General features: G+C 43.6%; 1 protein-coding gene across 1 annotated transcript in view; it reads left to right on the top strand.

Annotated features, from left to right (window-relative positions):
* Window positions 1–10154, top strand: part of NUDCD3 (NudC domain containing 3) — a 54915-nt gene extending 44761 nt beyond the window's left edge. Inside the window, exons 5-6 of the mRNA XM_053367329.1 lie at window positions 2684–2872; window positions 9606–10154. Of these exons, the coding sequence (XP_053223304.1) occupies window positions 2684–2872; window positions 9606–9716 (300 nt within the window). The 3' untranslated portion in view covers window positions 9717–10154. The remainder of the gene's footprint in view (window positions 1–2683; window positions 2873–9605) is intronic.
* Window positions 10155–15143: the final 4989 nt, after the last annotated feature.

Below are 15143 nucleotides of genomic sequence, written 5' to 3'. Positions count from 1 at the left end.
AATGGACTGGATGAGAGCCAACAACTGAATCTCAATCCTGATAAGACAGAGGCACTGTTAGTGGGTGGTTCCTCAGGGAGGTCGCCTGCTCTTGATGGGGTTATGCTGCCCCTGAAGGAGCAGGTTCGTAGTTTGGGGGTCCTCCTGGATCCTTTGCTGTCACTTGAGGCCAGGTGGCCTCAGTGGCCCAGAGTACCTTCCATCAGCTTCAGTTGGTGGCCCAGCTACGCCCCTATCTGGACAGGGATAGACTAATTATTGTTGTCTATGCTCTGGTAACCTCAAGGTTAGATTACTGCAATGTGTTAAATGTAGGGCTGCCTCTGAAGATGGTTCAGAAACTTCAGCTGGTGCAGAATTCAGCAACCAGGTTGCTCACCGAAGCAAGACGGTTTGAGCATATGACACCAATTCTGGTGCAACTGCACTGGCTACCAATTAGTTTCCGGGCCCAATTCAGAGTGATGGTTTTGACCTATAAAGCCTTAAATGCCTCAGGACCACAATACCTCAAGAGCTGCCTTTTCCCATATGAACCTATCTGGACCCTGAGATCATCTTCTGAGGCCCTCCTTCGTGTGCCTCCTCCTCGAGAGGTCCAGAGGGTGGCAACACAAGAACGGGCCTTCTCTGCAGTGGCTCCCCGTCTGTGGAATGCACTCCCCAGGGAAGTTCGCCTGGCGCCTTCATTATACACCTTTAGGCACCAGGCAAAAATGTTCCTTTTTAACCAGGCCTTTACCTGACCTGATCTACATCCTATACCCTTTTTAAAATGCTGGCTTTTTAGGGGGTGTGTGTTAGTGGATTGTTGTTACATTTTGATTTTATGTATGTGATCCTTTATGTGAACCGCCCTGAGACCTTTGGGTATAGGGCGGTATAGAAATGAAATAAAATAAAATAAAATACCCTCAGGGTGCCTTCCAACTCTGTAATTCTATGATTCATTCATTCCCTTGGAAATTCTGGATGTTCAGTACTAGCACAGTAACACACATGATGTCTATTGAAGTAAGGAATACAGTGATCCATTATAAAGTGCGATAGAAGCACCATGTAATTCCGATACCGATTCTCATGCCCGCTCAGCCTTGTATTTAACAACTTGCCTAGTAGCCAGAAGTGACCAGGAATTCCATACAGGCAAGTGGGTGGGTGGTAGAGGAGGGATTGATCTGCCAGCCCACTTGGTTGCCATGCTAACCGTAGAAGATGGTATTCCTGCTCCTCTGTGACAAGTGCAGAAGCACAGCAGACTGGCAGAGGGAGAAATGGCTTGCTCTGTTACTCCTCTGCCAGTCCGCTTGATAGAAGGCATTTTTAAATTAGCTAGTGTTTCTGTGCTGGCTGCTCCCCTTTTGCTGTGAACCTTACAGCCTAGTGCAATTTTTTGCAGGCTAGTAACTTTACCGAGCTTATACAAAGCGATGCGTAACAAGCGATGTAGGGTATGGTAATGAACTCTGTCCAAAGGCTCCAGTCTTGCGTTCTCTTAATCTGTGCGTAAAACTCACTGAATACGACCGATCATACTTCAAAGTATACATCCTTAGGATTTCACGGCACACGTCTACAACAGCTAAAACTGGAGTATGCGGAATAATTTTGAACACTTCCTCTGGCTTCCACAACGGAGCTCTTCAGTGATCACGGAGTAGTCTAATAAGCGCTAATAAAGCAGCGTAAATTTTTAACTATTATTACTCACCTTTATCCATATAAAACAGACTGTTTCTCAGCTGAGGCCCTTTGGGAAGAAATGGAATAATCTTGGTGTCACATTTGTTAGAAATGGTCGTGATAGTTTAAGCAGGGAGGAGGTCAATGTGCAAAGTTTTTGGGAAATTGGTTTCCAAATGTGTGATAAATGTATCCTGGCAAAAGATGAATGATGATAATATAAGTCAGGGGTGTCAAACTCAAATTCATCGGGGGGCCGCATCAGCAGTTTGGTCACCCTCAAAGGGCCGGTTGTTCAGGCAGCCGTTGGATCTGTCACATCACAGGATGGCATGCGCTCAATATAAAAACAAGTGGAGGTTTCCTGAATGCATGTAAAGTGGAAGTTTCCTGTGTAGAACGGCCGGCGCCGCTAGAGGGCAGACGTTCTCTGGCTTGTAGGCTGCCGCGCATGTGCTGAAGAGGCGGCTTTCTTGTGTCCCCCCCAAAAAAAAAAGCGAGAATAAAAGGTGAAGGCTGGGGGCCGCCGGCGGCTACACGGGTCACATGACGAGGTCTGGCGGGCCGAATTCGGCCCGCAGGCCTTGTGTTTGACACCCGTGATATAAGTTATTTCTTCTGGATCCTTGTTAGAATGGCAGGTGCAGCTGAATTCTGTTCTGGCACAGGGATTTGTGTCCCTGCATTTGGAGTTTTCCTCAGAACTCTGGTTATTCCTTTGGTCTGTTCCTTTAAGATCTCTATGTAACACAGCCATGACTCTCAGGACAGATAGCTCAGTTGGTAGAGCATGAGACTCAAAGGCTGAGATCTCAGGGTTGGGGGGTTCGAGCCCCACATTGGGCAAAAGATTCCTGTATAGCAGAGGGTTGGACTGGATGACCCTTGTGCTCCCTTCCAAATCTACAATTCTATGATTCTGTGACATATTTCTCTAGACCAGGTCTGGCTGCTGCTGATTGTCCAGCTCTGAACTACAGCTGCTTCTGTTTTGTTCCAGATTAACCTGAGCAAAGTAGGTGAATACTGGTGGAGTGCCATCTTGGAAGGAGAAGAGCAGATTGACATTGGTAAAATCAATAAAGAACGTTCAATGGCTACGGTGGATGAAGAAGAGCATGCTGTGCTGGACAGGCTATCCTTTGACTACCACCAAAAGCTGCAGGGAAAGCCACAGAGCCATGAGATGGTAAGTTTCTTAATTAGGAAATTGTTTGATTTGCTGACCATGCAGTTCTTTGCTTCTCTTAATGTGCTGCATGCGGTAGGTAGACTGTTTGGATCATTGTGGTACTTTGGTTCTGCCATAGCTCAGGCTTCAAATCACAAGGGGTAACTTTGCATAGTCCTTCAAGGAGAGGACAGTTCCCCCAGTTCCATTGTAGGCTGTCTAAGGTAGCATGGGGCTCCTCCCACAGCTTGAGGGGAAGAAAGAATAAAAAACACAATGCCAAATTCTACTTGTGTGAAATAGTTCCTGGAAATTTCTGTAACCCAGTTCCAGAAAATCTTTCTTTATGGCAGATATAATACAGGAGCAAATATCCTAAGTAGGACTTGTATGTAGTAAGCAAAATCAATTTTGTAAATAACCACTTGCCTGATTTCTGCTTCTTTTTACTAGGGGAGTTCCAGTTAAGAACATCATCTAGGTGGCTGTTTTAACAGGGAGACGTTCCGAGTTTTAACAAAATTATCTTTTCTAGACTCATTTGCAAACCTGATTTTAATGCCACTGTTTTCAGGGCTCAAAATGGCATCTAGGTGTACAACATTTAATGTATAACCTTTCTCTGAGAGGCTTGCCAGATGCAACTGTGTCTCTGGTGTGTTATGGCATTAGCCAAATGATTATTGCTGTAATCTTCCGAGTGCAGGGCTAATGGCAGTAAAACTCCACTTTCCGCTCTTTGGTTGTGAGCAATATGGAAAGCATCCAGATCGGCGCAAAACTAGCTCTGTGTTTTTGCTCCTTGATTTGTCATCTGTATGATAATACCAGAGTGTACCAAATGTCACTCCTAAATGCTGTGCTCTCAACAGGTCACTCCATCTCAGCATGACTTGGAATTTGAAAGGCAGCTTGAGAATATATGGGTAAAAATTGTAGGGAACAACCTTACTGTGGGTGTCTGCTGAGGACCTGGATGATGCCTTTCTAGAGCAGATTACCAAACATTCAAAAAGAAGAGATATAGTAGTCATAGGAGACTTCAACTACCCCAGTATCTGTTGGAACTCAGACTTTTCCAAGAATGTAAGCTCCAACAAATTCCTCAGTTGTCTCACTGACAATTTCATTTCCCAGAAGGTAAAAGAAGCAACAAGGGGGTCATCTCCCTTGTACCTGGTCCTTATCAACAGGGAAGAACTGATCGACAAATTGAAAGTACAAGGAACATTGGGAGGAAGCGATCATGCCCTCAGGTTTCATTATACACAGGCAAAGGAAAGCTAAGTGTAGTTGGACATGCACTCTCATCAGAAATAGTCATAGAGAAGGGAGTCCACAAGATGGAGGGGAATTTCTTGAAGGTGAAATTTTGAAGGCACAAAGACAGATAATTCCAACAAGAAAAGAAAGCGGAAGACTGCATAAATAGCTTACAGATGAGCTGAGGTGTAAGAAGAGCATATATAAGAAATAGAAGGACAAATAATGAAGGAAGTGTATACATGAGTTGCCAACAATTGCAGGGAGAAGGTCAGGCAGGCCAAAGCTCAGAATGAAATTGCAAAAGAAGTTAAAAATAACATAAAAGGTTGATTTGGCTATGTTCAAAGCCAAGAGCAAGCAAGTAATGGATCCCTTGTGTGGAGAAGATGGAGAAATGCTACTGGGTGGCAGAGAAGGCAAAACTGCTCAACACCTACTTTGTCCTTGCCCTAAAGGAAACAGTGCTTAACCTGGTGGTAGCAGAATAAATGATGCAGGGAGAGAGCTGAAACCCAACATAGGAAAAGAGGTGGTAAGGGAACTGCACTCAGGGGTACTAAAGGAGATTGCGGATGTAATCTCAGAGCTCCTGTCTATAATCTTGGAGAATTCCTGAAGAACAGGTGATGTAGATCCCTGTGAAGTGGAGGCAGGCAAATGGTTGTCCCCATCTACAAAAAGGGGGAAAGAGAAGATCCCAGATAACTACTGACCAGTGAACTTGACATCAATACCAGGAAAGCTGGTAAAATGTGGACTGGATGAGGTAACTCTTAAGTGGATTCGTAGCTGGTTGACTGACCAAATTCAAAGAGTGCTCTCTAATGGTTCCTCATTATCTTGGAAAAAAGTGACAAGTGGGGTGCTGCAAGGTTCTGTCCTGGGCCCATTGTTGTTCAACGTCTTTATAAACAATTTGGATGAAGTTATTGAGGGAATACTCATCAAATTTGCAGACGATACCAAACTCGGAAGGTTAGTCAATGCTGCTGAAGACAGAATCAGGATTCAAAATGACCTTAACAAATTGGAGAACTGTGCCAAAGCTAACAAAATAATTTTCAGTAGGGACGAAGGTAAGGTTGTACATTTAGGCAGGAAGAACCAACTGCACAAATATAAGATGGGGGACACCTGGATTGCAAGCAGTACATGTGAAAAGGATCTAGGGGTCTTAGTAGACCACAAGCTTAACATGAGTCAACAATGTGATGTAACAGCAAAAAAATCAAATGTGATTCTAGGCTGTAACATCAAGGGGAGCGTCCCAATAGTTTGGTGTCCAGATCAAGGGAAGTAATAGTACCACTCTGTTCTGCCTTGGTCAGACCACACCTGGAGTACTGTGTCCAGTTCTGGATACCACAATTTAAGAAGGATATTGACAAGCTAGAATGTGTGCAGAGGAGGGAAACCAAGATGATCAAGGGTCTGGAAACCAAGCCTTATGAAGAATGGCTGAGGAATTAGGTATGTTTAGCCTGGAATAGAGGAGACTCAGAGGACATAGGATAGCCATCTTCAGATATCTTTAGGGCTGTCACACGGAAGATGGAGCAAGCTCATTTTCTCCTACGCTGAAACCTTTGGCATTTCAATTGATGTCGTCATGTATGATGTTCTGTGGTTGAGATTCCTGCATTGCAGGGGGTTGGACTAGATGACCCTCGGAGTCCCTTTCAACTCCACAGTTCTATAATTCTATGTTTCTATTATTTATTTTGCTTTATATTTGTACATGCAAAAAGATACACTGTTGTATTTATAAGATTATTTATAACCTTCTTTTCAGTTTGGTGAATTCAAAAAATTGGACTCAGAGATATTATAATATCAGATCATGTGCATTAAAGCACATGATATCAAATAATGTGCATTAAAAATACAGACTAAATCAGCTGTGTTATTTTAACAGCAAAGAGAATAATTCCAGCCAAACTTGACTCTCATCACACTTGGAATGTAAAAGCCTGCTGAAAAAGAAAGTTTTAATAGGCCCTCTAAATGAGCTAGGCTATTGAGTCTTGTGAATATCCAACGAATATTAATTCCATAAATGCAGAATGACAATGGGGAATGCTATATTAATTGTCAATACAGTATTGATCTATCGTCCAAGGAGGCACCATTTGCAGCAATCATCCATTATGCTAAACTCAGTGATTAGGGAGGTCTTTGCAAGAATAGGCTCTTCCCAATACACGTATGTATGTTGTTGCATAATGAGCTATTCGTTGTTGTTGATTATGATATTTTTATTCTTCTTCACTACTTAAGAAGCATCTCAGTGTGATTTCACAATCTACAGTGAGAATCCAAAGCCTTATCCATGTTTGTATGCTTAAATTGGCATACTATTTTCTGTGCCCTCTGTTTCATGAGGCTCAAGGCAGCTTGCAGCAAATATAAAATACAAAATGTCATAACATCTTCACCGGCATCAAACAATTTGAAAATAAAAATTCGATAAAAATTTCCACTAAAACCTTCAGGATATTTCTGTCTTGAGGATTTACTGAGAAGAAACAGTTCCACAAATCACAAAATCTGTCTTAAGTTGGAAAACAGTGCCTGGCTTTTAAAACTGTCACTCCTTCCCCTAAGACTCCCTGTCTGAGTTTTAAGTTCTGTAAGGATGTTGGGATGTGATGGGAAACCATGCCCGGGATCTGTCAGAAGAGTGCTTCTAATTTGTCCACGTTCATTTCTGGAATCATAAAATTTTCAACTAAAAACAGAAAAGGAAGCCCCCAGCAGAGAACTTGCACACAAAAAGTTATTGAAATGTGCTTTTGCCTTTCTTATTTGAAAGTAGTCAGAAAATAGATTGGGACCCACTGCAGTCTGGATCAGCAAGGGTTTCTGACTCTGAATGGCAAATAAAATTGTATTTTTAAAAAGCCTCAGTGTTCATTGCCTGTAAAATGAGTATTAATTGGTTGTCTTTGAAATGGGCTTTGTTACAGCTCTGTTGGCCAATTTAAGATTTCTGCATTAACATTTCTGATCTGTTGTAACTCTGGTGTAGATTTGTACTCTCATATATGCAGGTTATTTCATTGTATGGCTCATGGGGTGCAGTATGTTGCTGTTTCCGAAGCAAGTTACTGTTCCAAATCTGGTACTTCTCTCTGCTCCTATTTTTGCACCTCTTTCTGGTTGGTGAACCTCAGAATTCTATGGGGGGGGGGAATATTGTAAGCCTGAACTCTGCCAACCTTGGTGTAGCATGGTTCATTCTTCAGTAAGTCTGTGTTGCTTATAAGGAATCTGTCTAATAATAACACTTAAATAATAATAATAATAATAATAATAATAATAAAATAATTATTTTTATCCCGCCCTCCCTGGCCAAAGCTGGGCTCAGAGCGGCTAACATCATATAAATCAGACAATTTGCATAATACAATCTACACTATGCAAATAAAATAACATTCAACAGTCATTAACATAATATGGAATATTAAATATGGCAAATCAAAATGGAGGATTTTGCAACACTGAACAAGATATCTTTGATTTCTACTGAGTGCGACTGTTGGTCAGTCTCTAGCTTACTGACTGGCATTGGGTCTCCAGAGGTTCAGGCAGATGTCTCTCTCCATCCCTACCTGTAGGTGTTGGGGATTGAAGATGGCACCTTCTGCATGCAAAGCAAATGCTCTTCCACAAATATTTTCAAAAAAAGTTTATAATATTTCTAAAGCATTTTTAGGATTTAAGATTTTGTTGTTCAATGGCTTGATAGACATTATCAACAGGTTACCAACAGGTTTTGTAACTAGCTAGCTAGCTAGCTAAATAAATAAATAAATAAATTAAATAAATTTTATTTATACCCCACCCTCCCCAGCCAAGACCAGCCAATAATAAAAACAAGCTGATTAAAATACAATTTTAAAAAAGATTAAAATACAACATTAAAACTTTAGGATGCGGCCTCTTCACAGGAGGAGAAAGGAAAAAGAAAGAAAGAGGAGAGAATCAAACTGATTCTAAGCCAAAGGGCAGGTGGAACAACTCTGTCTTACAGGCCCTGCGGAAAGAAATCAGATCCCGCAGGGCCCTGGTCTCATGAGACAGAGCGTTCCACCACGCCGGAGCCAGTGCTGAGAAGGCCCTGACTCTGGTTGAGGCTAATCTAACTTCCTTAGGGCCCGGGACCTCTAGGGTGTTGCTATTTATGGAGCTTAAGGTCCTCCGTGGGGCATACCGGGAGAGATGGTCCTGTAGCTACGAGGGTCCTAGGCCGTGATGGGCTTTAAAGGTCAAAAGCAGCACCTTAAATATGACCCTGTACTCCACCGAGAGCCAGTGCAGCTTGAAAAGCACTGGGTGAATATGCTCCCATGGCAGAGACCCCGTGAGGAGCCTCGCTGCAGCATTCTGCACCCGCTGGAGTTTCTGGGACAGCTTCAAGGGCAGCCCCGCGTAGAGCGAATTACAGTAGTCAAGCCTGGAGATGACCGTCGCATGGATCACTGTGGCCAGGTCGGGGCGGGAAAGGTAAGGGACCAACTGCTTGATGTGGCAAAGGTGGAAAAATGTCGCCTTGGCTGTTGCTGTAACCTGCGCCTTCATGGAAAGGGAGGCGTCAAGGATTACACCCAAACTCTTAACGGAAGGCAATGTCACTAATTGGGCCCCCGCAAGAGAAGGGATTTGGTCCCTCATCACCATACCATCCTGACCCAGCCAGAGGACCTCTGTCTTCGAAGGATTTAGTTTCAATTTAGTTTCAAATGGGTTAACTGTCATTGTGAACTATGAAATTAGATAGATTTAGAACATATTGTATTGGCCTGAATATAAGCCGCAGAATATAAGCAGCAGATAAGCTGAACCTTTAAAATTGATTGGGGGGGGGGGCGTTGCATACTGTAAGGTCGCTAATATAAGCTGCACTTTAACTTTTCACAGTTGGAATTGGGGGGGGGTGAGGCTTATATTCAGGCCAATATGGTAAATGTCAAGGCTTTTATCAGTGTAGATATCTCTTTGGCTTTTTCCCTGGAACACCTGAGCAAAAGGATTCCTAGCACAGTTGTGTGATGGCAATCAAAGATTACTTAATGGTGGAACACCAGAGTTAGCCTGCAGGTACAGAACCGAGAAGAAAATAAATTAAAACAGAAATAAAATATTTAAGGGATTTTAAGTAAGCAGAAGCCCAGTTTCCCCAAACTTGTATCCCTGTTCCTGTTTGGAATCTTGGCTATGCTGCTACATGGGCCTCTGACCCATCTGCAGAGCAAGGAACCATCTCTCCTGCCTTTGCTAACAAATGGTGCTGCAATGAAATTTAAGGAAGAGCAGCTGGCAGCTATACCATGCCATTCTTGGTTTCACTGAATAATTTGATAATACCTGGCTGCGGTCAGTGGACTGTATTCAACTGATCCATTGACCGGCAAGTCAGGATTAATCAAGTTGGTGGGTTTCTCTATATTGCATGACCGTGACATGACTCTTGTCTTAATTTCAGAAAGTCCACGAGATGCTCAAGAAGGGCTGGGATGCCGAAGGCTCCCCGTTCCGAGGCCAGAAGTTTGATCCCTCCATGTTCAACATCTCTCCTGGGGCAGTGCACTTTTGATGATGGCACTGAGGATGGGAGAATTGCCTACCTGCCGGGGAGAGTAGGATGAAACTGATGCCACTGCCACACTCCTCCCCTCCTGCCAGCGATGTCAATCAGCCCCTTTGTCCCTGCCTTGTTACCTGGGCTTGTTTGCAAAATGACAAAGGACTTCAAAATAGCCAGAATGTGGGTTTGCTTTTGGGGAGGGGGGAGAGGGAAGTGCAACGTTGAGCGACTCCTTCCCTCCAGCACCAGGTTGGTGCATTAAATATGTATGTGGGGGAAGCCTAGCAAAAAGCAGCCTTACGTACTGTGTCACCACGGCAACCAGCAGCTGCTGGTAGCATTTCCTCTCCTCTCTTGTTAATGGATTGCTTTGGGGAGGGGGGTTGATTGAAGGCAGTATTCCCCCCCAACCTCTTTTTCAGAAATACATGCAGTTTGGCCAAATGATGGCGAGATTCTCTCCTGTTTCTTTGAAGCTGTCTTCTGTCCCTGGTTCCATCTTTCAGGAAACCCAGTCTCCTAATGGCACCAGGCAGCACAGCCTCCTTTAAACACCAGCAATCTGCAATCAGTGTCATTTTAGCAGCATCTTAATTGCTAGGTTTGGTCCTTGAGGCCCTGGCAGTGGGAGGTAAATGTTGCAGGCTCAGACTAATAGCTGAAAAGGAGCCAGAACAGAAGGTGACACTTGATAGCTGTATCTTTACTGTAGATCTCTGGTGGTCTGTGACGCTTTGGCATTGAATTTGAAAAATAAGGGGGGGGGGAGACAGACTTCTCCTGATTGCAGTGACTGGATGACTTGGTGCTCAGAGAGCGGCAGTTCTCTGTGAGTCTGTCTGTTCTGAGTTTTATCCAAAAGTGCTTCATATTAAGCTTCAGAGTGTAGACATTAGTTTATCTCCCTCCCTCCTCTCTTAGGGCCAAACTAGCTGATACAGCAAGTGTGGGATTGTATTTAATTATCTGACTTTTTTCAAAACAACAACAACAGATCTTTTTATGGAAAATCGGGACCACAGGGTGGGGTTTAACCTCCCCCTGTGTACTGCAGTCCCGTCCCCCCCGCTCTTTTCATCAGAAAATATATATATGCTATGGTTGCCAATGTAGCTTTCCTTTTAGGTGGGGGCAGCAGGGTTGGGGGTGGGTTTGATGGGACGATAGCATTGGAAGAAAGGGTTAAATTTACCTGACAGCTCATGACTGCAGATAGCGATGACTTGGCCCACCTCAGCAGGTTATCTTGAATCTATGAGCACATTTAATACAATAGTGGCTCTTCCCCTAAATTCTGCTTCAGAGGAGGCAGGGTGTGCCATTTGAATTTAAGAATCTTATTTCTGCTTATTGTCATATAGCTGGCAACCTGTTACAGGGGTTAGTGAGAAATACATTTGAGGAAGAGGATCTTGATGTGGATCTTGAAGTTGTCCTATTTTTCTGGCAATATCCATACCTTTAAAAAATTTGTTATAAGACCCATAGAGAAAGCAGCCGTTCCAGATCTAATAATATTATGCGCATGTCTGCCATTAAAAATTGGCAAGAAAGTCAAAGCTTCAAGAACGACATCACCTGTCAAAATGTAAAACACATTTTAGGTTTGTTCATACTTGCTTAGTGGGCCATATAAAGGCGTAAGTGTTATCTCCACTATTTTACACTTAAGAAGGGAAGTAAACGATAAAATACATAGTACAGTGAGACATTCTTGGTGCTTGTGATACCCAATATAGAATTACAATACGCAAAATTCAGCTGAGCCCACCAGTATATCAGCTTTTAGGTGCGAGATGTAGGGCACATACCAGACCAAGCTCTTGGCTTCTGAATAAGCAAATATGACAATCCTCACAACTTCAGACAAGTCAAAAGAGAAAACTGGATAACTCGTCTCCAGTACAAGATTTCAGATGAATTCTCAGCTCACCATAAACAACTTTAAAGAAAGCTTGACCATGAGAGACCAATAGGGAAGGTGGCTGTTCCAGATATGGTAGGAATATGTTTGACCACTGTTTTTAAAAAATCCCCACATCACAAAATGGTCCCTGAAGCTGGCAAATTTTCAGCTGTAGTGTGGTGGATGAGGCAGAAATCCCGATCACACATGTCCAAGGAGTGTTAGTCCTACTCAGAATAGGCCCATTGAATTTAATGAATGTGGCTAACTTAGGCTCATTAATTTCAACAGGTCTCCTCTGAGTAAAACTTACATTGGCTACAACCCAGTTTTGTTTCTTTCTTGAATGACTTGATCCATGACAAAGGGAATGACAAAGAACTTGCGATGTCTATGTTGGCTGTAGAAAGAGAGGCTAGGTGATTATTATTTTTTTTGCAGGTAGCTTATATGTCATTCATATATGACTTTCATTGTAGGCATAAAAGTAAGTGGAGAGAAAAGCACACAGCTTCCTGACCAGTCGGTCAGTAGGATGCCATCCTGGCAGTAGGATGGCTGTTACTCACATGCAACATGAATGTTACCGCACCTTTTGTCTTCTGAATGGGCATTTCACAATAGTACGTTTCCCAAACACTTTGTGGACCTACTACCTGCAGTCTATCATTATTCTACTGTTTAGGAAGGCAAGTGGGTGGTGAAAGAATGGCCCCACTGATCAACACGTTCCCCCTTCCTTTTTAAAACAATAACTTTATTCCATCTAAAGCACCTAAAATCAACTAGGCAACAGTCTTAAGTTGTTTGCCTAATGCACAGCGGGTTTGTATGATTTATGGTCAATATTTGTGGGTGTCCACCACCTTGAGTTTTGTGGTTCCAATGGGCTTGACTAGGACTAGCATTCCCAAGACTCTGCTGACAAATCTCAAAGGGGTGGGTTTCTTCAGGACTTGTGCATCCCCTCAGCCCAGCCCCTGCCCAGCTTCAGTAGGTCTGTCCACTCCAACCTTCTGACCTCCTGTTGGGCTTCCTAATGGTGAAAATAGTCTAAGACTGCATGACCTGGATTAGTTTTTTGGGTTATTGGTGTTTTTTTGCAAGCATGAACAGTGGGTATTAAAACTGTGCTGGATTCTTAAAAAATGACCAAAACCTTCCTCGGAATATCTGTTGTACTTGTAGGAGTGGGGAAACAGATGTGCCGTGAAATGTCAAAGACAGTGACTACTTGATTTTGATTTTTTTGTCCTACAGGTATTTGGGGAAAGCTAGCATCTTGCCATTTTACAGATTTATGTTCAAAGAGTTGACTGTCCTTGCTCAGACAAAATGCCTTCTTCTAAAACAAGAATAGTGAGATGTCCTCACTTAAGCACTGGGGACTGGCCTCTTCCCACAAAATGGGACAGATGGAGAAATGTCGCTTGCTTTCAGTGCCTCGTCTCTCAATCAATCCTTGTGCTGAGCCACTCGATTAAGCCTTAAAGTTCCATGCAGGGCTCCCTTATAGGCCAGCTTTGTCCAAATAGAAGACAGTTCCCAACACTATTTTCTTCCTAGCAGAGACATTTCTACCCAACTAGTCTCCAGCCTATGCCTTCTGGCAGCCTGGCTTTCTTTCTGTTCCAACTGAGTTCAGAAGCTGCAACATTGCCATGACACTGAGCAGGGTATGTCTAGGACAAGTCAGCACACTTTGTGACCCTTCAGGCCAAGCAAGCTTCTTCAAGGTCCTGATAAACTTCCACTTCTGTCAGACTGCAGAAACGAAGTAGGGTGGGAAGGGAGCATTGTTGAGGACTTGATAGGTCTGAAAATGCATGACTTGGTGGATCTCAAGTTACCCAAGCTTGGTCTAAGTTTACTCATGGTTAATTTTTACTACCGACCTATCTCTTCCTACTCCCACCTGGAAATGGGTAGCAGCTGCTGACAACATTCCCTTCATTTTGGTTGTCTACAAGCTACAGTTTGCATATGATACTAGCGTCTTTGCTGAACCGAGGGACAGTGCTCTCGACCTGGCATCGGCTCTTTCTTGTAGCACACACTCTTTACCTGCTTGCAATAAAGAACACGATGTCAAAGCATATGCATGTACGTGCATTAATCCTTATGCAAAGGAACCTCTTCCATAATTCGTGCTTCAGTCTTTCTGTTGGTTTGGTTTAGTGTTCCTGCTGTGGCGCTGAGAAAAATCAACATTAGAACTTTTCACCAGTGGGCCAGCATTTGTTAAACTTACGTAGTTTGTCGTGTTTAAAGAGGTCTTTCAGAGTTCTTCACACTGCTGAAAGAATAACCAAGGCAGCTGAATTCATCTCTTTCTCTTATGTACACCAAGGCAGCTGAATTCATCTTTCTTATGTACACTCCAATTCTGCTTTGTAACTAGAGGTCCCACCAAGGAGGACTGAACATACGAAGCTGTCTTGCATCACTAAACCATGGCTGCTTCAAGCCAGCTTTACCTACTTGCACTGGCTGGGGTTCTCCAGGATCGAAGGGAAGGGTCTTTTCCATCACTAGATCGCTGAGCTTCTGTGAACTGCAGGTCGTGGGGGTTGAATCTGGAACCTGCATACAGGCCATGTGCTCAACCACTTAGCTATGGGAGAAGCAACTGACACTGCAAGTCAGTGTCAGCCTGGGGCAGCAGCTCAGTATGTGTCCTCTCCATTCAGCCTTGCCTAGTCCCAATGATAAAATAAGCATGGAAATATGAAGTGGTTTTTTAGGTACACACTGTTCTGCCGTTTCCTTTTTACACGTGCTCCCTGGGTTGGCAATCCCAAGCAAACTCAGTGTAGCCTTTGCGTTGCTTCTTGCCTACTGGAGCTGCCCGTTCAATGGGAGGCAGCTGCATGCACTTCCTTCATACACACAGTGTAGTTTTGTGAACAAGTTTCTATGAAGGTAAAAGGTAAAGGGACCCCTGACCATTAGGTCCAGTCGTGGCCAACTCTGGGGTTGCGGCGCTCATCTCGCTTTATTGGCTGAGGGAGCTGGCGTACAGCTTCCAGGTCATGTGGCCAGCATGACTAAGCCACTTCTGGTGAACCAGAGCAGCGCATGGAAACACTGTTTACCTTCCCACCGGAGCGATACCTATTTATCTACTTGCACTTTGACGTGCTTTTGAACTGCTAGGTGGGCAGGATCTATGAAGGTGAGTTGTAGCAAATATCCAAGCAGCTGATGTGCTATGAAGAACTTGGCGAAGGCAAATTGTCCCAATGGCAAAGCCATGATCAGGTTAGAATGGTAATTTAAGCTTCAGTTTGCTAGGTTGGCAACTAATTGTTTAACAGCGGTCACTGGTGTACCTGAACAACCAAAGGGGTTGTGCTCACTGCCCTCTGATCAGCAACAAAGACTGTGATCAAAGGTCCCCACCTTTGCTGCCTTCTGCTGCTCATTCCTGTTTTGCCTCGGTGATATATCCCTGGAGGCAGCTGATGCATTTAATAAAGGAGGAGGTCCTTGCAATTGTGAAGGTGTATCCCACACTTCTTCCCATTTAG

This window comes from Podarcis raffonei, chromosome 15 (genome assembly GCF_027172205.1).
Source record: "Podarcis raffonei isolate rPodRaf1 chromosome 15, rPodRaf1.pri, whole genome shotgun sequence".
In the NCBI taxonomy this organism is placed as follows: domain Eukaryota; kingdom Metazoa; phylum Chordata; class Lepidosauria; order Squamata; family Lacertidae; genus Podarcis; species Podarcis raffonei.
Note: the sequence above shows the minus strand (reverse complement) of the source record. Positions and strands in the feature narration are given on the sequence as shown.